The 20,486-nt window shown below is 44.3% G+C and overlaps 1 protein-coding gene across 1 annotated transcript in view; it reads right to left on the reverse strand.

Annotated features, from left to right (window-relative positions):
- ANXA2 (annexin A2) overlaps positions 1 to 19,860 on the reverse strand; it is a 34,629-nt gene extending 14,769 nt beyond the window's left edge. Inside the window, exons 1-3 of the mRNA XM_019650773.1 lie at positions 19,776 to 19,860; positions 8,372 to 8,430; positions 5,241 to 5,340 (exon numbers count right to left, since the gene is read on the reverse strand). Of these exons, the coding sequence (XP_019506318.1) occupies positions 5,241 to 5,340; positions 8,372 to 8,419 (148 nt within the window). The 5' untranslated portion in view covers positions 8,420 to 8,430; positions 19,776 to 19,860. The remainder of the gene's footprint in view (positions 1 to 5,240; positions 5,341 to 8,371; positions 8,431 to 19,775) is intronic.
- Positions 19,861 to 20,486: the final 626 nt, after the last annotated feature.

The raw sequence follows: 20,486 nt of genomic DNA on the forward strand, positions 1-20,486 counted from the left end.
ACCCCCACCCCCGCTCTAATAGGACAGAAGCTCCTTTTCAGAGCCAGTCTGCCTCCTGGCATCTTCAAGAGAATATATTTCTAACTGCTGTCTCAACTAAATGAATACACCTCCAGGTGTGCAGGTGAGACCAGAAATACACGTCCTGGCTTGCTCTCCGCTGGCATAGGGATGTCAGCCTTTTGGCCATGTTGGAACTCTTAAGTGGCTCCATTTTAAAAGCGTAAGGAAAAAATAAGTGCAAAAACTTGCTGCAGTTATGCTTCTATACTTGTGCTTATGAGAAAGGAGGAAAAACATTACCCACTTTTGCATCCCTTCCGGAGAACACAAATACTGCTAAAATCAAAACTGGCAATGATAATAGGGCAACTCATTACCCTCCCCTTCCAGAGAGAGAGGGAGACAGAGATTCAAGCTGTACCAGTTTATTGGCACTTACACTAACTCTGGGGTTGTGCTGCCTCTAATTACAATCTATTTTATGGAGTCTAGATTCATCCTTTTCTAATTTAGCTGACTTTCCTTTCTAGTTATTTGGACCCATATGGCAAACCATTCACAGCTGTGTTGTACACTCCACAGTATATATTTAACCCAAGGCCTATCTAGACCAAGAGACTCCTACAGATTTAAGTCTCAGAAACCTCTTGTTAATTAAGCAATATTACCACTTTTGCATGGCTTTATTCAGTTTCTAACTAGACATAAATTAAGGTAAGTAATTGCATAGTGTACCTCAAGCCAGAGCATACACAAAACAATCATGCATTTGGTTTAGGTAACAAACTCAAGAAATACTGAGATCCCTTCAAACTAGAAACAAAGCAGGCTTAGCAGAGTGAGCTAAATTCATTCTTTGAAAACAGATCAAAGCTCACCAAGGGGCTATTATCCTTTACTGGATACTGTCCAGATTCCGGAACTGTCCTTTACTACCTCATCTTGCCAGTCACATGTCCCTACCCCCTACACTCACCTGTGTGCTCTGGTTTCTGTGTACACTTTGACTATTTGGGTTAAATGTTTACTTTCTCACACAGTCTTAAGGGCTGTATAAATAAGATGAAATATGATTAATGAAATAAATCCTTGTCCTCAAGAAGCTCACATTCTGATGGGAGAGACAAATCCATACATATATAACTACAACACAGTGTGACAAGAGCTATACGTGAGCACCTGAAGTATTATGAGACACAGACCAAGAAACAATGGATTCCCCCTCCTTCTCAGAGAAAGCCAGAAGAGGCCATGTGTCAGCTCGGGCTGAGAGGTGAGCAGGAACTGCCTGTTAGAAGTGGGCTAACGCTCCCACCAGAAGGGGAGCCAGAGCAAATGCTGTCTAGGGCACCAAATAGGCTGGAGATGAAGCCAGAAAGACAATCTGCAGCAGATGAGGCAAGGAGGCCTGTTAAAAGGACAGACGCCATAACAGCCCAGGTGAGAGAAGATAAGGATGGGAGGGAAGGGATGGCTACAAGCTGCTTCTCGCCCAGCTCTACTCCTGTTCACACTCCCCACTCCAAGCCTGCTCATTTCCAGTCCCTTGTTTAACAGCAACTGACTAACTCTGCACCACAGCTGACATGCTCCCAGCTCTCCTACTTGGGAGTACTCAGACAAGAGGCAAGTCGATGGTACGTCAGCTGGAGCAGGTACTACCCAGCATGCTCTGCACTTGGCACACACACGCCCACATATGCACACACATTTGGGCCACTCTCTCTAGGAAAGAAGGTCCAGATAGTCATCTTTTCTTCTCATGGTCCTTTGACTTGTTTGCATCAGCATTTGAGGTTTACCCTTGTGTTTCCTTTGATTTCAAGGAAACACCAATTACTTAGCACTGCCTTCTCGCTTACAAGGGTTTGAGGTGGGAGTGGGTTAAGGTGTGGCACAGCTTCTTAATTACACTTAATATAGAAGGCATTCTAAAAGGGAAGGCAAGGTCTTCATTAGCTCATTTGTTTCAGTGGTGCTGGTTATCTAAAAATATCAAGGGGAAGGAAAAGGAACAAAAGGAATCTGTTGACTTTCCCAACGAATGACTTCATTTTGTTTGTAATTAAATGTATTGCTTTCCATTTTGAAGGCTAATATGCATCATCATAGAAAATTTGGGAAATGCAGACTATGCTGAAAGCACAAGAAAGGAAAAAAATAAATTACTTATAATCCTACATATCAGTCAATAATGACTTTTTTTCCTTTTTGACAAAAAAATTGTGGTAGAATCATGCTGTAAATATACTCATATCCATTTTTCTATGCAACTGACATAGTGAAGGTGAATGTTGGTTAAAATGAGTGTTTTAAAATCGTGGTGATGGTTGTAAAACTCAGTGACTATATCAACATCAGTGAATTGTACATTTTATATAGGGGAATTGCATGGTATGTGAATTGTATCACAATAAAAAAAATATTAGAATTTGTTCAGAAACTTTATTTTTCATGTTTCTGTGACATTCTACAGACATTCTATGTAATACAGGGGAAGTTACCACCATTTACTAGGTCACTCCCCAACTACCCAATGCTGATATTAACATTTTTGGTACAGTGAGCTCTGTATGGATATCACATTCTTTCTTCTCAATAGTTTCTTAGAAGGATTTAAGGATTTAAACATACTGACAACCTAGAAATTATTTTAACGGGCTAACAGACAACTCAAGAAATTTTAGTTAATCTAAAATCACTAGGCACCAAAAAAAGTAACTAAAAATGAATTCCTAAGTAAAAGTCATTGGGCATTACATCTGAAAGAGAAGACGACGGGACCTAAAGCTAGACCACAAATATGACACGTATCTGATATGAATAGAATCACATCCAGGAAACGTTTTTCATGCCTGAAACTTACCGGGCAAAGAAAAAAGTCCCATCCTGGCAGGTGGGTGGCACATTGTGGTGGGTGCCACAGCCTGGGTCTGTGTTAAAACCTCAATTTGAACCGAGGCCAACAGACCTCAGTGGCGTCACCCATCAACTGTGGGTGATGGAACCCTACTTCAGAAGCTTAATTGGAAGCTCATCTTAAAATGAATGCTCCTGAAGTGCTTGGTGCAAAGCCTGCCCATCAGGAGCACTCAATAAATGCAGTAAAGAGCTGCAACCGCGGGGAATGGTGACATCAGCGGCTTTTGAGCAAACTGGAAAGCAGGAGCCCGAATCTTAGCTGGCCAGACATTGCTGCTTAGAAACTTCAATATTTTCCTACTAACTCAGAAAGGGCCTGAAGGTATTTTTATTGCCATGGGAGTTTCAGCTGCTGCCAGAAGTTCATTTGCGCAATCTTTACATTCCAGTGTGCTCAAAGCTTCCTCAGGCAGGGATGAAAGCAGCCTTTGTCTACAGCTGGTAAGAGGCACCATCTTTGTGAGATGAGTTAACTGTTTCAACTTAGAGTATGTTTGTACAACGGCATGCTGGGAAGCCCCAGGAATGTAGGCACATCCAAAGAACAAGATGGGGTACGTTTTAGGAAAGTGGAGAGGTGCGGGGTGGGGGTGGGGGTGGGGGAATAAGGTAACCTATTTTGAGCAATGTCTATATGCCAGGCACTATGCTAAGTGGTACTTCACAATAACCCTGTGAGGTGGGAACTTTGATGAGCGTACTTACTAGTAAAAACAAACAAACAAAAAACAAAAAACAAAAACCCAGAGGCTTATGGAAGTTAAGTGTTTTTCCAGAGTCAGGTAGCTAGTAAATTAGTGGCAGATAAGATCACACATGCTCTCATCCACTGTACTCCATTGAGTAGAACTGACTGTAAAAAGATAAGCCCTGCAGATTTTAGTTTTATTTTCTGATGAGTGACTTCCTGACGTCCCAACCTGGCCTTTGACAAGTATGGCCGTTTAAAAGCGCCAAAAATGAAGACTTTTTGGAAAATTTGGATACTTCATTATTCTCCTTTCAGTTGTCCAGGCAGCCCATCTGGGAAGTGCCCACAGTATCCTCATGGGACTTAAGGCTGCTTTGAGACAGAGGACGCATAGCTCTATGTCCTATTAGAACCACAAGACTTTTCTTCCTCCCTCTGGAAAAAAAAGACACCAGTTTCTTCAAGGGTTTTAGGAAAGGTGACCATGTAATTTATTCTGCAAAATAAAACAGTTCTGAGAGTAAAAAGGGGCCCAATCAGTGAATATGCAGGCATCACCCAGGACATACGGTCACCCTCCATAGGTTCCTAGTCACCCTGGTTACGGTTCCCCGTCGGTGACCTGCGTATGAATTGTACGACTGTGTCAGTAAGTTCAAACATTCTCCTTAGAAGAGAACAATGTCTCCTAGCTCTTTAGCAGGGGCTGGAAGCAGCAGCTCTGACTGCTTGGTTATGTCTGCATCTCAATCTAGCCTCATAGTGGCAAGGAAGTGCTTTGTCCAGAAGGGGAGACGAGTGTGGTAACTCACCACAGTAACCGCCATGCTTCCAGGGAAGGGGGCGCGGGGGGGGGGCAACCCCAAAGATACACGCTTCATAACATAAGCCCCAAACCTCGAGCATTTCCTTTTATAGAAAACAGCATGATAACCTGAACAAGCTCTTCTCATCTTTACCCAATTAAATGCTTTATCTGCTGCCTTTAGAAAGGGAGGCTTTTAGGCCTCCTGGTCCTCTCTTACTCATCCTGGAACTCAAGGAAACATACTTTTTCTGACAGCTCTTCCAGTTCCAGCTCCAGGCCTAGGGAGTGGGGTGTAACTTATAGGGTAAAAAAAAAAAAAAAAACAGAATCTGAATTTTTCTCTCATTAATCAATCTAAGAGCAAAACAGTAAAAAGTTCCCAGCATTTTCCCAACAAATTGTAATGAAATTCAAAGGGAATCAGGATAAAAAAAAGGCCCTGATGGATCACCATGACCAACTTCTTCCTTTACAGAACAGGCACTGAGGCCTCAACGTGAAGAACTGGGCCCAAAGCACATACCCAGGGGGATCAGGCCTCCTGACCCTCAGCGCTTAGGCGTGTTTCCAAGTTACTATGCTATGTGGTTAAAACGCCTTCCCATGGTTTAGAGCTCTCCAAAGAGAGAAGGAAAAAACGGGGGAGAAGGTCAGGGGAAGATAGGTAGGTAGGTGTGGGGTAAGGTAGGTTTGGATCTACTTCATTAAAGCTCCACTCCATTAAAACAATTTCAAATGATCAATGTCTAGAGATTCGAGAGAGAGGGAGAGACAACCAAAAAGGTTGCCTGACCAGAGGACAACTGGACCACCTACCTTTGGTCTTGATGGCTGTTTCAATGTTCAAAGCATCCCGGTCGGCATCAAAGTTGGTGTAGGCTTTGACTGAGCCGTATACACTTGGGGGTGTAGAGTGCTGAGGTCAAAAGACAAACATACTCAAATCATACAAATTAAAGATCCTCTTGTTGAAATATCAAATTCTAAAATAGATCTCCCCCACCCGCCCCATTGTTTATCAATTCAAATCATTCTTAGACTAAATAACTAGGTAAGTATTATTATGCCACCACCTATAGGACACAGAACTTCATTGTTTCTAATGGGAATTCTTCTCCAAAGACTCAGCTAGTTTAGAATATGCAGTCTATATATGCTGCCTCTATTTTCGCTTATCTTACTTTTAGTGCAAGCTCAAAAGCGGACAATGCAAAGCTGAGCCCTCGACCACCCATTTATTTGGGAAGGTTTGGAAGAGCATTATACTGGGCTGGCAACAATTTTGAAATAAACTAAAATGTGGAAATGCCTGAATAACAAGTGTGTGTAGCCAAGTTTTTGCTATGGGTACACGAATTTCCACCTGGGCCTGTATGGCTGAGCTCACAATTCTTTTGAAAGCAAATGTAAAATGCCTGCCCACCTGTCTCACCAGATAAGTGAGGGAAGCCTCCCTCTCCTTTGGCCACCGCTGTGGCACCAAGGTGGTCAGGCCACATGGCCCACATCTTCTTCATGTCAGCCAACTTCCTCCGGCTGGTCCCTCTTCTCTCTGTACCCCCTACCCCCCACTATCTTGAACGCTATCTAGCCCCTCTGCCTACCACTCTTCCTACGATGTTTTCCCCTATTGCCTTTTAAATGACCCTCTTGTCCTTTCCAGTGCTTTTCAAAGCCCATTACCCTTCCTGATCAGATGGACCCACCCCCTCCCCACCCCAGACTGAGGTAAGGGCAATAGCCTGTTTCTCCATCAGTTCTCTTTTCCAGAAGTGTCAACTTCCCTCTTTCTTTGAAATGCTCTCGCAGCTTTCCTCCTCTCTGCTACCCAGTCCCAAAGCAAAGGACAGACAAAAGAGGATGGACAACATGCTTTGGGGTTGGCTGATGGCCGGTAGAGTCATCCACCACTGCCCCACTTTCAACATCAAGGCTCCCCATCCTGAAATGCCCCCTCAGATCCCCCCCGATGCCCATCATAATGTGATGACTTTGCCTTGGCTCAGTTTCTGGAAAGAGTCAGAGGCCGAGGTGCTCTGACTTACCTCTCCACCCACAAGCATCACATTACAGGCACCCGAGCTCCCACACCAGTTGGTTTCCTTAGCAGGGAGGTGGTACAGGTAAGCAACTAAGAAGCCATCCTCTTAAACGTCTCCCAGGACAAGCCAGAGATCTAAGTTCAGGACTGGACAAAATGTTTCACTGTGTACTTGTGACCATCTTGGCCAAATAGTACATCAAGTTAATATTTGTAACTCTGAAACACAATGGATTATCAAGGTGTTTTCCATCTAAAATTTCACTACTTAAAACTTTCCAATTAAGATTAACTCAATGGAAATGGAGCCCACATTCAGGAAAAGGGAAGGACAAAGTGTTATTTTGAAATACTGTATCTGCTATGGTGGCTACAAAATGTGCATGGACATCTAAGGAAACGCACCCTCCTATTTATTAGCAATGCCATCAATTATTTACAACGACAGGCAGTCTGGTCATTGAGCCATGTCACATATGGCTTAATTTACCAGGCACTATGTCATCTTATTCCAAAACAGTGAATAGGGAAAAGTTTTGTATAATTTTATAGTATCTCTGGAAACAAAATTAAATAGAGAGACCTATAAAATCCATTTGTCTGAAAATCAAATTATTGAGGGGGAAAAGGGGTTTTTCTCTTCCTTCAAAATATCAGGGAATACATGACATTTTCTATTGCATAAGTCTCATCTCAACACAGAGAAATGCATCGTACTAGAGTATGGTAACTTGAGGGGCCACATGAAAGGCCCGCTTTTGAAACCTGATACTGAAAACAATTTAATGATTGGATTCAGCAAAGAAAAACATCATCAGGATCTTGGACTTGTCTGGAATTCAACACGCAGCTTGTATTGTTGGCAACAAGGGTGCACAAGTTCCAAAAGGAAAGATTAAAAGTACATCGGCTCTATACGCCATCAATTCTGGGCTTGCATGCCCTCTATCTGAACATTCTGATAGCAAGCACTGTAGGCCATACAGAAGGGTTCTGCACCACATGATCCAAGCTGCTGTCAACCTACTGTGAGTGCTTCTCTGTATTTTAATTTAAATGAGAGCATATTTTGAAATAGCTGCAAGATATGCCTACCAATCAATGTCACTGCTGAGTTTTTGAAAAAGCCATTTCGGCCAAGATGACCTGAAAGATGTATGATATTAGATATTTTACACATTCGTGATTTATATATTGTATTTGATTCTAAAAGTATTTGCAATGACTTATAATGTCATGTATAGTTTAAAAATTGTAAACTAAAACAAAGAATCAAATGTATCAGGATTTCCAGGTTCACCTATTTCCTGGGGAAGACAATTAAAAATAATTCTGAGCTCCCTGATAGCCAAAGCAAAAAAGGAAATACGATGAATTATAGTACTTTAATTATTTTTAAAAAATTTTAAAAAAAGAACACACATCCTTGTTCTTTGGGAGAAAAACTTTCCCAGGTACTAAATTTAAAAAAAAAAAAAGGTATACGTTCTTGTCTGGAATAAATTCCCAGATACTAAGAAGTCCAAAAGATTCAGGATCATTTTTGATATGGCCAACCATTAATAAAATCCCAGGGCATGACATAAAAGTCATGTATCATCCTAACAATTACTACCACTAACATGCTAAGTACAAGTATATAGCAGGATAAAATTCTAGCCAGCCTAGTGTCACTAGTGTCTCATTTTAATGTGATGCCAAATAAGTTTCTAGTGTCAAAACACTTCTTTCAAATAGAACTACTAAAAACAGCTCAGGTAATGGAAAAGAAAGGAGAACCAAGAGGGAGAAGGATTGTCTGAATTTGGTCCCATTTTCCTTGGATGTACAAAGAAAAGCAGTAGCACGGTTATCCAGGGAGACGTCCAATTTGCAAAAATAAGACAAGTGAAAATGATATACTTACATCACCCTCCAAGTTGAGCTTGCACAGGATTTCGTGAACAGTAGACATTTTGCGAGAAGCTGAGAAAAAAAAATACAACAAAAAGTCTTTATAATGCAGCTTTCCTTTAGCCCTCAAGCACAGTGATTCATTACTTCTTAGACCATTTCATCTGAGGATATTAGAGTAATTTTTGCAAATAGATGCAATTCCTTTCTTATGATTGGGGAAATTAAAGCTTGGTGATGGTTTGCCTTAGGTTTAAGATGGACTACTGAGCTAGCCAGTCCTTCTCTTGTTCTGTTTGAATAGAACCTGGGGAGACTGACTTGTGAATACACAAACAAAATGCTCCCCAAGGCAATGCAACTTATTCAAACAGGATACAACTGGATCTAGCCACTACTCATAAAAAGTGACAAGCTTGTCAAACCTGCTACAACTTCTGTTATTTCTCACCAGTAATTTAACATATTGAAAAGGGCCTGAAAACTATGGGTGTGAACTGAAATCAAAAGCCTTTTCCTGCTGGCCCATTCCTAAATGGAACACTGTATTACTATCTGTAATTATTTTCTTAGCTCACCAATGCTTAGAAGATATTAAACTATTAATGAGAAAGACAGCGGATAGATTTTCAGACATCAACACATTACATAAAAGAACGATCCTTGTATTTAGATTCAATATGGCTGAAAAGAAGTCATCTGGCAGTTAATGCTCTTACTTGGGCTGTGGTACTCTAGCCTGATGAACTGGCTTTCTAGCTTTGCAATCACACAGTTCTCGGAATCAATACACCAACCCCCGACAATAAAGAGTGCTCAACTGGCATTAAATTTCTCTCAACTGAGACAAGACAGGTCATTCAGCAGTATCATCAACTCCAAAATAAAGGAAATAGAGCAGAGCTGCATCCCCAAACAGTGGGAACAACATGAAATTGCAGCAACTCCTGCTTTGGTCTCTTCTTGCTTAATATTCTCTGATCAAGGAAATTGTGCCCACGCAAATTCAGCTCTCTATTCTCTTCCAACAGTTTGCTTCGTCTAAACATTTTCATAAAACTGGCTTGGAGGGAGTATTTGTCATAGGCACTTGCTAACTTATCCAAGGGCTTCGGACTAAGCAGATTCCAGGCACTGTGTGGGGTGTCGGACAGAAAATGTGAGAGCAGAGGATTGGCCTTTATTTGTGGTTACAGATACACTTCTGCAAGATTTTCATCCTGAGCTCTCTCCTAGACCAGTCCTCTCTCTTCTTGATGCTTACAGAAGCTTTTTAAGTGCAACAAAAAGAAAATCACAGCTGTTCTAATTCCCCCAATTCTCACAACTTTCAGGACCTCTTTCCCCGCCCCAAAAAATACGTCCCATTGCTGGAATATAATCCTGATTTACAAAAGGTCTTCCTCTACAAATAAACTGTGGTACATCCAGACAGTGCAATAATATTCATCACTAAAAAGAAATGGGCTATCAAGCCATGAACAGACATGAAGGAACCCTAAATGCTCATTACTAAGTGAAAGAAGCCAGTTTGAAAAGGCTACACACTGTATGATTTCAACTACAGGACATTCTGGAAAAGGCAAAACTATGGAGACAATGAAAGGATCAGTGGTTGTCAGGGATTAGAGGGGAAGGAGGGAGGGATAAATACTTGGAACATGGAGGATTTTTAGGGCATATGAAACTGTAATGGTGGATACATGGCATTATACATCTGTCCAAAGCCACAGAATGTACAGCACCAAGACTGAGCCCTAATGTGAACTACGGACTTTGACTGATAAAGACGTGTCAGTGGAGACTCACCGATTGTAACACATGTCCCACTCTGGTGGGGGACGTTGGTAGTGGGGGAGGTTGTGCGTGCATGCGTGGGGCTGGGAATATATATGGGAGCTGTCTATACTTCCCACTCAGTTTTTCTGTGAACCTAACACTGTCCTAAAAAAGAAAGGCTATTTTATTTTTTAAAGTCTTGCTCTGTAGCTGGACTGCTACCAGACACATGTGGCTATCCAGCATTTATTTGAAAAGCATCCAGTCCAAATTGAGATATGCTGAAAATGTACGCACCGGGTTTTGAAGACTTAATATGAGAGAAAGAATGCAAAATCTCTCAATCATTTTTTATTTGATTATATATTTATGATGTGCTGGGTAAACTGGGTTAAATAAACAACTATTTAAATTCAATTTTACCTATTTCTTTCACTTTGTCTAATGTGGCTACTAAAAAATTTACAATTGCCTAGACAGCTCACACAGCCATGTTCCAATACTAATCCAAAAACCTGTGAAGTGACCGGGTCCGTTCAAGACTAAGTTGGAGAGATTTCCTGGCCAGGCAGACACATTTGTGAGTCTACTCAAGAAATCTCCAATTTCAATTAGGGCCAAGAAACAGCCCAAAGGGTCTTGTCAATATCCTTCAGACTGAGACTCACCAACAGAGATGAATCGCTTAGGACCTGGAACCACCCCAGCCCCAGCTCTGACCCTCACCCCTGGGGTGGTCGCAACAGGACTAGGTCTGCAGTGAGGGGTAAACTGTGGTCACCTGCCTTGCAGAAGTCTCGTCCCCACTGTAAACAGCTAAGAAATTATCACGCCAAAATAAAACAAACAGAGGACCAATAAATCAGAGTTGCAGAGAAGGTTGTTCCCACTTCCGAAGAAGTATGGATTAAATCCCACTTATCTATTAAAACAGGTATCTCACATTGAGTCTCACATTTAGGAACTCTCAACCACAGAGGCACAGTAAGTTTTCACTGTGTAGTTCTTTCAAGCTGCCTTTCCGGCTCTGAGCACTGGCTTTGAAGACAGCTGCCTAACCGTGTTCCCACTCGGGCCCCTCAGGACGGTACAAATCAAAGATAATCTGACATACACTCTCCACTCAGGTTAATTCTCCCCCCACAGCCACAACACACTAAGGAGACCCAGATAACAGGGGTTTTTAAAAAGCCCTACAAATCTTCGTTTTCATTTTATTGTCCGCAGTGGTGCTGCTCTTTCATCAAATCAGTCTTACATGCCACTATTAATTAAATGTCTGTATTTGATCTTGTTCGAAATCCATCCGTCCGTGGCATTCTTTCTCCAGCTCAGTCCAGCCCTCAAAGATCAGCATGGGAACCCACCCTCGCTTCCCTCTGTCTACTCCCCAGCAAAAGTAGACTTGGGCCTAATTGTTTCTTGCATCTCCCCAGACACACCGTACTCCTTTAATCCACATCTCCTTGATTCATGTTTCCTCTCCCATCTCCTCACTCTTCTTCCAGCCATAGAGACCCTGCCCATTCCTCAAGTCACCACTACTTTGGCATCTGCTCTAAGGGAGTGGCTATGGCCCCCACTCCACAGTGCTCTCTCCCACCTTTCAATGCCAGCCCTTCCTGATGCCATTAGATTCATCCATTGAGCAAAAGTGTACTGAGTTCCTGCCATGCACCAAGTATTCAAATGGCAAATGCTAAAGTCCAATTCAATGCAGCAGGAAGTATGTTTTACCTGGTCTCCCCCAAAGAGTCTCAGTTCCCCCACAGATTCAAGACTGTCTTTGCAGGGCCAGCTGAGTGGCTCAGTTGGTTAAGAGCATGAGCTCTGAGCAATAGGGTTGCTGGTTTGATTCCCATATGGGCCAGTGAGCTGCGCCTGAGCTGAGCTGCCGCTGAGCTTCCAACAGGTGGCAGGATGGCTCAGCTGGTGAGAGCACGTGCTCCTAACAACAGGGTTGCTGGTTCAAGTCCCGCATGTGATGGTGGGCTACGCCCACCTGCAACTAAGATTGAAGGACCAACAACTTGGCTGTTCTCCTTCCCCAGTTCCCCAACACTGTACCCCTTCCCTAATTCCCCAATAAAATATTTTTAATGAAATGTCTTTGCATACTCTAGGTGCTAAATAAACTTTCAGAAACAATGAATTGCTAAGGTGTATAGTTAACATTTATATTTTTATTATTTATAATCAGTCTCCAGAAAAAGCAAAAATGTCAATACCACAAACCAATACCCATGAAACCTGCTATTACTTTATGCATGGATTTTGTATCCATATACCCGGAGTGTCAAAAAAAATGTATCCAAGTGGACACCTTGGTCAACGTTGCTCAAGCAGTAGTTCACTGTAATCAGAAGTGTCTGGATGCTGATGGTAACCACTTTGAGCGCCTTTTGTAATAGCAGAAGTCAAAAGTGACTTGTATTCATCTTTTGTTATCGGTATATATTGGGTATTACAATTTTAATACAATTTTCCTTTGTTAAAATGTGTATACATTTTTTGGCACCCTCTGTATTTCCTATTTTGTGCATGCTTACTGGCAAACACATTTTCGCCTTAGAAATAAACTATGGCCCCTGTTTCTCTACTATATCCAGTCCCCTGGCAGAGCAAAGTCATTTTGTGGATGACTGATTAGCCTCTAGAAGAAATAGTTGGCTTTGCCACTCATATTTGTTAAAACATTAGCTTAATATAGTACATTTGATTAATGAGAAAGTGTCAGTGGGAAAAGAAAGACTTCACAGTGCTACTGTAGGTTACAAACAATGGTAACATTCAAGTAATCCCCTTACAAGCACACGCTTGCCCGCACTGCAATAAGGGCTGGGCTGTGAGAGACACACATAACATTCTGAAATGCAGACCCCACCCTTCAGGACCTTCCAGCTCTCTACTCTTTTGGCCCCAGTGACACACTTGACAGATTAGATTAGCCCAGTTCACCTAAGAGGAGTAAGACAGAGCCAGGATCTGGGTCCTCTGACCTTTGGGTCTTTGAACTTTGAACTTCACCACAATGGTTCTCCATTCTAAGAGATGAAGACACCAAGAGAAAGATAAAAACAATAGGAGTGAGGTCAGCTAAGAGCTTAATGGGTAGGTAACGTACTGACTTAGTTTGAAAAGGGCTAGTCAGTCAACTCTGGAAGATTCCACCCAGATAAACACAGGGGAAAACCTGGGGAGATGGGATGGAGAATGTCCTGGATTGTGGGAGAACAAGAAGACAGGCTTTAAAACAAGCCATGTCTACTGTGGTGCCCTGGAGGGGCCTAAAATTTAAGTTTCTGGATGGCGCCAATTTAAGCTTGGCTATGGAAATACTGGAGGGCCAGGAAACCCAAGAGATTTGTTCCCAATACTCATGGTATCCATGCACCATAACATTTACTCTGGAGGCTGAATTTTCTGAAGCAATAGCTCTGCCTTCATGTACCTATTATTTTGAATGAGAGTAAAATTAAGTCTCCATGTCACGCGACAATCCCACTCCCACTGCCTTCTCATCATAATGTGAAATCCATAAATGTATTATAAGCAGAACAACCACTCTAGCTGGCAGACTGCTCTACAGAACATAGCTGCACCACCCCTTTCTAGCACTTCAGTCTCACCCAGATCTCCAACTGGTTTCGACTAGCTAAAAAGAGAAAAAAAAAATCAGCAAATTCAATCTGTTGATGAGTACCTACCTCTACATACCAGTACCTTCCATTCCCAGAGAAGGGCTGGGTTACTAGACAAGATCATTAAAATAGTATTTTATCAGGGAAAGTTTTTCCTTTAAGGAAACAGAGAGGTACAGAGAGACTTACTGAAAGAGTCACACCCACTTCAAACTGGTTTGAAATAATTCACCATGGGGTGGGAACATGGGACTCACACAGCTCCACCCTAATGAAGGGAACAGAGCAGTTTCCTCTGGCCTTGAAAATATTAATAAATAAGACTGTTAATTCCTAACTGAAAAAGCTCTTAGAGTGAAAAGCTAGCCATTAATGAAAAACTGTTGAAAAACAAGCACTTTCCAGGTAGCAGAAGGACTGTCTTAAAGATAATGCAAAGGTCAGTCCTTTAAAAAAAGAAAAAAAACTCTATATGTATATTGTTTTATATTTTATTGTTTCACTTCAAACACATAGTTATAACAAAAAGTTACAAGTGCAACAGCTTTAACCCCCCCCCCAAAAGTGAAACAAAGTTTGCAAACAGGTTGAAATGAACAAAGTAAACCTAAAAGTCAACATTTCAAATAGTAAAAACAAGTTCTATTGAAATGAATTAAGAACCAGCTCCAGAAAGCCCACATATTAATTCACACAAACAAACAACACCATGTTGCCACAGAGCTGGTGTGCACAGCACAATCCAGCAGCTGGGAGGACCCACCCACTTCATAGTTTAAACGGCGAGTGTTGATGCATCACCACAAAACACATCCCTAGCAACCACGATGAATCAATCAGGGACTGGATGACACAAACGAGGATTTTCAAGTCAAAAAAATGGGTGGGGGTGGGAGTGTGGCGAGTTGGGCTTCCCCAACCAAAGCCCTTACTGTGCAAAATCCTGAGTCTCAAGGGGCCAGGCTAGAATTTTAAATCAAAAGGGGGACAAAGACATGCGTTAAGTGGGGGTGGGTGGGAAGTTTCCACTGTGCTCCACTCTCCACCCCACCCCCTACAGCATTTTTAGTTAACAGATTCTTCCCAGACAGCACACACTTTTCTCCTTGGTTTTATGGTCCTGATTAATGCCTGAGTCACCGGGCCAAGTCACTCTCCAGAAATCCTGGAATTCTGCCCAGCAGCCTCGTCATACTGAGCAGGATGGACACAACGGCACAGCACTTGCTCTGGCGAGTCCCTGTTGCTGCCTGATCTGAATCAGTATGTTTGCTACCTACAGACACCTTGCAGCCTTCTTGCTCTCAGGGCCCATTTGTCTCCTGATAAGGGGTTGGAGTGGGTGGAAAGAAACCAACAGGAAGAATGAGGTCAGTTGGCATGAAGCACTTTCAGGGTTGAGAAGTCATATCTACAACCCAATTTCAGTGTTTTGTGGCCCTCATATTATATTTCCACCGGGGCCCTGCTGCTAACAGAAAAAAGGCTAAACTTAGCCTTCAAGACCTTCCACACTCTGGACTTTACCTACTGTCCCATAAACACCTCCTACACACACACACACACACACACACACACACACACACCCCAGCACCAAAGTCCGATTGGACTGCTCATTGTTCTCCAAACACACTCAGCACTGTCCTGCTACCTCCAGGCCGTGTTCTCCAAGTTCCCTCCACTATGAACTCTCAATCTTGACCAGCTGGCATCCTCTAAGAACTTCAGGGCACAAAAAATACTGTTACCTTTTCTCCTGCACCTCTCCCTGCTCTCTGCTCCTGCCACTCTGGGCATGTCTGTGAAACATCAGACTTCAGTGTATATGAACAGCCTTCTATCCACCCACAGGGCTTCTGTCTTTTTTTTTTTTTTTAAAGATTTTATTGGGGAATTGGGGAAGAGGTACAGTATTGGTTAAGGGGAACAGCTAAGTTGTTGTCCTTCAATCTTAGTTGTGGAGGGCGCAGCTAGCTCAGCTCCAAGTTCAGTTGCCATCTGGCTGCCCGTCGGCAGCTCACAGACACTCAGCTCAAGGTACCGTGTTCAATCTTAGTTGCAGGTGGGCTTAGCCCACCATCCATTTTGAGAGTCGAACCAGCAACCTTGTTGTTTGGAGCACATGCCTTCACCAACTGAGCCATCCTGCCACCTGTTGGCAGCTCAGGGGCAGCTCAGCTTGGGCGCAACTCACTGGCCCATGTGGGAATCGAACCAGCGACCCTGTTGCTCAGAGCTTGTGCTCTTAACCAACTGAGCCACTCATCCAGCCCAGGGTTTCTGTCTTATTCATTCCCGTTTCCTCATAGATCTGAGCACAGTGCCTAGCACACATGAGGCATTCAGTCACATTTTTGGATGGTTTACACACACTGGGTTTTTCCACACTGTTCTTTTTTTCTCCTTTTCCAACGCCCTCTCCTTCCTCAGTTTCCTCTCTCCCTCAGACGACACCTGAAATGCAGTTCCACTTCCACACATTCAGAGCTGGAGGCTACAATTCCCAGCTTCTGTGCACATTTTTGCAAAGTCTGGTAAGACCACGTCAAGGCAACTTCTTTCTCATCATGATAGGCACCCCACCTCTGTACTGTCAAGGCCACTGGGTCCTAGATCGTCCACTGGACAATGTGGAAACACAACCTACATCTCCTCTGGCAGGAAAGACAAGGAAGGACATGCAAAGGAAGGAGGACTGACCAATTGGCCTTGGGACTCTGATTTCCTCTGAGCTGTGAGTGCGTAGGCTGGGTGTGGCAGGGAGACAAAGGACAAGATTCCAGTCACAACCATTCCTGTAAGCCAGAACTTTCCACACCAACCAAGCCTGGGAGTCGACTAGGTACTTGGATGCTACGGACTTCTGACAAGATTGAGCTCCATAGCGGAACAGCTTCGGGGCATCCCCTAAAAGGGAGATTTGAAGATAGTCTCAGGGGAACCCCCCAGAAGAACAATCTTGGCCATCTCCTGGCCTTGACTGCTGACCTCCCCCCCACACGCAAAGTACATGGGGACTGCCTCTGGCAATAGAAAGAAAAATATGCCAGACAGTGAATGGGCGGAAAGAATTTTTTTAAAGAACTGAAAGGAATTTCCTCCTATGTAGCCTAAAACTAGAATAGGATGTGGCACCAGGGAAAATGAAGGGGGAAGATTCTCATGTCCAAAAAAATAAAAAGAGGGGCATTCCATTTCTATGGAATTCTCACAGTCAAATTCAGAAGGCTGGTTCAGTCTCAATAACTTTAAACAAGTTTCCTTAAAGCAGGTTCAATAAAATGCGCAGGTCTCTGGAACAGCTGGATTAAAGGTAAAAGGAACCCCAACTACGTCTGGGAACTAACATTAATTTGGGCAAATGTATCATTCAAAATCCAATTCCTGACTATACAGTTCTCGTCTTTTGTCTGTTTTTTTATCTGTTCTGTATCCCCAGTGCCTGTAACTAGAACATAGTAGGTGCTTAATACTGTGGAATGACTACATAACGCAGATCAGCAGGGCCTGCACTCCTTCGGGGCACCCCCCCCCCCGATTGATGAAAAACTCCTCAGCCGGGCACAGAGCCCAGCACAAGTACAGCATGAGAACAAAGGCCCATGTCGATGCGTTCCTGCCAGAGTCCAGGCCCAACAGTGCAGGAAGACCTGCCGCCCTCAGAATCAATAGCCATTATAGGAAGAGAACCTTGCCAGAAAAATGGCGTAAGTCAGAAATTGGTCAGGAAGCTAATGGCCACAACTGCAAGCCTAATGTCAATCAATACAATACTTTTAATAGTTCAGACACAGGATATTGAATATTGAGACGCCAATCCAAGAGCAGCTGCTGATCAAAGCCAGTGAGTCAGCGATATTTCCTGGGCATTGACCACAGGCAGGCCACTTGGCCTGCAAAATCTAGGCAGTCTCCAAATTATAAACCCGCAACTAAAAAAAAAAAAAAATCACATTGATGGTCACACTATTCCACTGCAGAGGAGATGGATATTTTTGAAGACACCCCTTAAAGCTTTTACAGTATACGTGGACTTCACGAGAAGAGAAGAAAGTGCAAATGTCTTAACACTATTGGCCACAGAGGACACCACTTGAAGTTCATCTAAACTCTTTCTCCTTGTTGCCTAAATATTATATTATGCAGATCCCTCATTCCATAGCCTTGAATTCTATAATTACAGATCTGTTTAGGTTAACACGGTTTTCTTGTTGTTTTCTTAAAGCACACAACTCCTCTGGGTTGCCGAGGATTTTAGGACCACCAATCAGCCTAATATTGAATATTAATAAATAATAACGAATATTGATTCAGTTTGCTAGTCTCTAGCTGGGTACCCTGAAATGGCAAAGGGGATGATAACACAGCAGAACTGGATAAGCCTGGGTGGCTTTTGTAAGATGTCAGGAAAGAGGGTCTTGAAGGAGGTAGGAGGAAAGCAGGGAAAAGTGGAGAGGGGTCCAAGACATAATTTTCCAATTAAAATAATTTCATCTGAGCCAACCTTAAAATGAACAGAAGCACCAGAAAAATATTTCTGTGATTTATTCTTCTTACCCCCATATCCTCCCTCACCCTTCTACCTTTCCTTCCCCCATCACCTGCACTCCCAAATTGGGCATACACTATCAGTCCTTAAAAAAACAATGCAAGGTAAGCAGGGTTTTCTGGGCTAGCCTGGGAGCCTAAGCATCTCCTATAACATTGTTTCAGTGGGAAAGTGCATTCTGCCTTTCAAACCACCAAGTTCCAGCAGGGCACCATAGCACACACTTTTGAACTGAATTCGCCTAAGCTGAGGGGCCCAGATTTCTGGACTCCAGACCTTAAGTTCTTGGTAAAGACCCAACGTGCACCTCTATGGCCCCATCTCTTTTACACACAGATTCAGAATACCCATATGTTTAAAATGGCAAATCTTAAAACAAAAATGACACTACATTTGTATGGCACCTAACGTTTTCGGTGTGCTTTACGTCATTTTCAATGAATGTTTTTTGAAATTTTTTACAATAACTCTATGTGAATGGAGGTGGAAATGGGCATCCTTAAGCCACTTCCATAGGTAAGGAAATTCATCCGCACCTACCTTCTCAACAGCCAGTTGATGGAATCCAGCCCTCCCACCCCGGCCCTGGGACCCACTTCACAGAGCTGCAGGGAGAGGCCCAGAGGCCACGCCCTTTTCTGTACCCTAGGTCCCTGAGTCTGTCGCATCACCTCGAGTAACGGTGACAACCCTCCCCACAGAACCACGGAGAACACTTCCTTACTGATACAAAAGTGGTCAACCGAGGGAGAAACTCTAGATAGACGGAAATCAGAAATTGCTCTCTTACAAGATAATCTAGACGAAGGAGAATGCGCTGAGGCTTTTTTGCTTGTTTTGCTTTGTTTTGTTTTGAGGGGGAATTGATACTAAAAACTCCCACCCCTCATCCTCCCCCCCAATGCTTCCCTCCAGCTGGTGAGTACGAGTTCCACAAATGCGCATTTGTTTCAAATAAAGTAACTTGGAACAGATGGGGATTACTTTCTAGATGACCGGAAAGCTTTTGTTAAACGTGGAGGTAAATGCCCCGGATGAATGCTCTGCCTGCGGCTCCTGGGGCGGCCACACCCTTGCACCCCCACCAACCCGCGTCTGGAATGCGGGGCCTCCCTCGGTTCCCTCCCCTGCGCTGCCTCGCCGGGCTTCCAGAGAGCGCTCGAGGGGATGGGGGACGCCGGACCCCGTCCCTCGGCCCTGCACTCCCAGCGTCAGGGCACAACCGCCTCCCCTCACTCATGCCCAGACCGCCTTGCCACTGTGCCCCCTCTCCGCAGAGCCCCCGTGTGGACCGTTCGTTCCCCCAGCCCCCTCGCCCGGATGGCTCCCCGGGTCCCCGTCGCCCGAACTGCTCTGCAAGGCCGTCTCCTTCCATGCCTCTCTGCGCCCCGCTAGCGGGGCGGCCCCGGGGCCATAGCGGGCGGGCGGGCAGGGCGCGCCCCGCTTACCTGGGCCGAGCGCCGAGTGCTGCAAGCGTCCCCAGATGGCGAGCGCAGCCGGCAGGCCTGGGTGGGGCCTTTATAGCCGCCTCCCCCTCCCCCTGCCCGTTCCCATCTCGAGTCAGGGTGACTCACCCTCACCGGCCCGCCCGCCAGCCAGGCCGGCCTCGCCCTAAAACGTTCCCCGAACCCCGCCAAGCTGGAGCGGGCCCCGTGCCCGCTGCCCTGCCCTCCGCTAAGGCGCCCCCGAGGCTTACTCGAGGCCCATTATCGACCTCGTTTCTTCCTCCCTTCCTCATTCTACTTCTTGAGCACCACGGGGCGTTCTCAGTCCTGGTGTAGGTGAATCCATTACCAAGACTTGAGTAGACTCTGAGCGTGGTTAAGTTACTTTTTTTTTTGGCGTCAATGTAATGGAAGGAAGAATTGTTCCAAGAAACATGTCGAGATTCCCCTGAGCTGGGGCCACTGGCATCCAGCTCCCCATTACCGTCTGCAAACATGTTAGCTTAACCTCTGGCCAGCAGTTCCCCGGAGGAGCACAGGGAGGAGGATCAGTCGGGTTCTGCCCTGAAAAGACTGGCCCGCCCCCGCCTCTGAGCGCGCAGGGAGGTCGGAGCCGGGATTGGGGTGGGGGTTGGGGGTGGGAGGCAGAAGCCAGGAACCAGGATCCCACCCCGGGAGGAGCCTTTTCCCAGAGAGAGTCCTGCTTAGCTTCTC

This window comes from Hipposideros armiger, unplaced genomic scaffold (genome assembly GCF_001890085.2).
Source record: "Hipposideros armiger isolate ML-2016 unplaced genomic scaffold, ASM189008v1 scaffold_147, whole genome shotgun sequence".
Taxonomy (NCBI): Eukaryota; Metazoa; Chordata; class Mammalia; order Chiroptera; family Hipposideridae; genus Hipposideros; species Hipposideros armiger.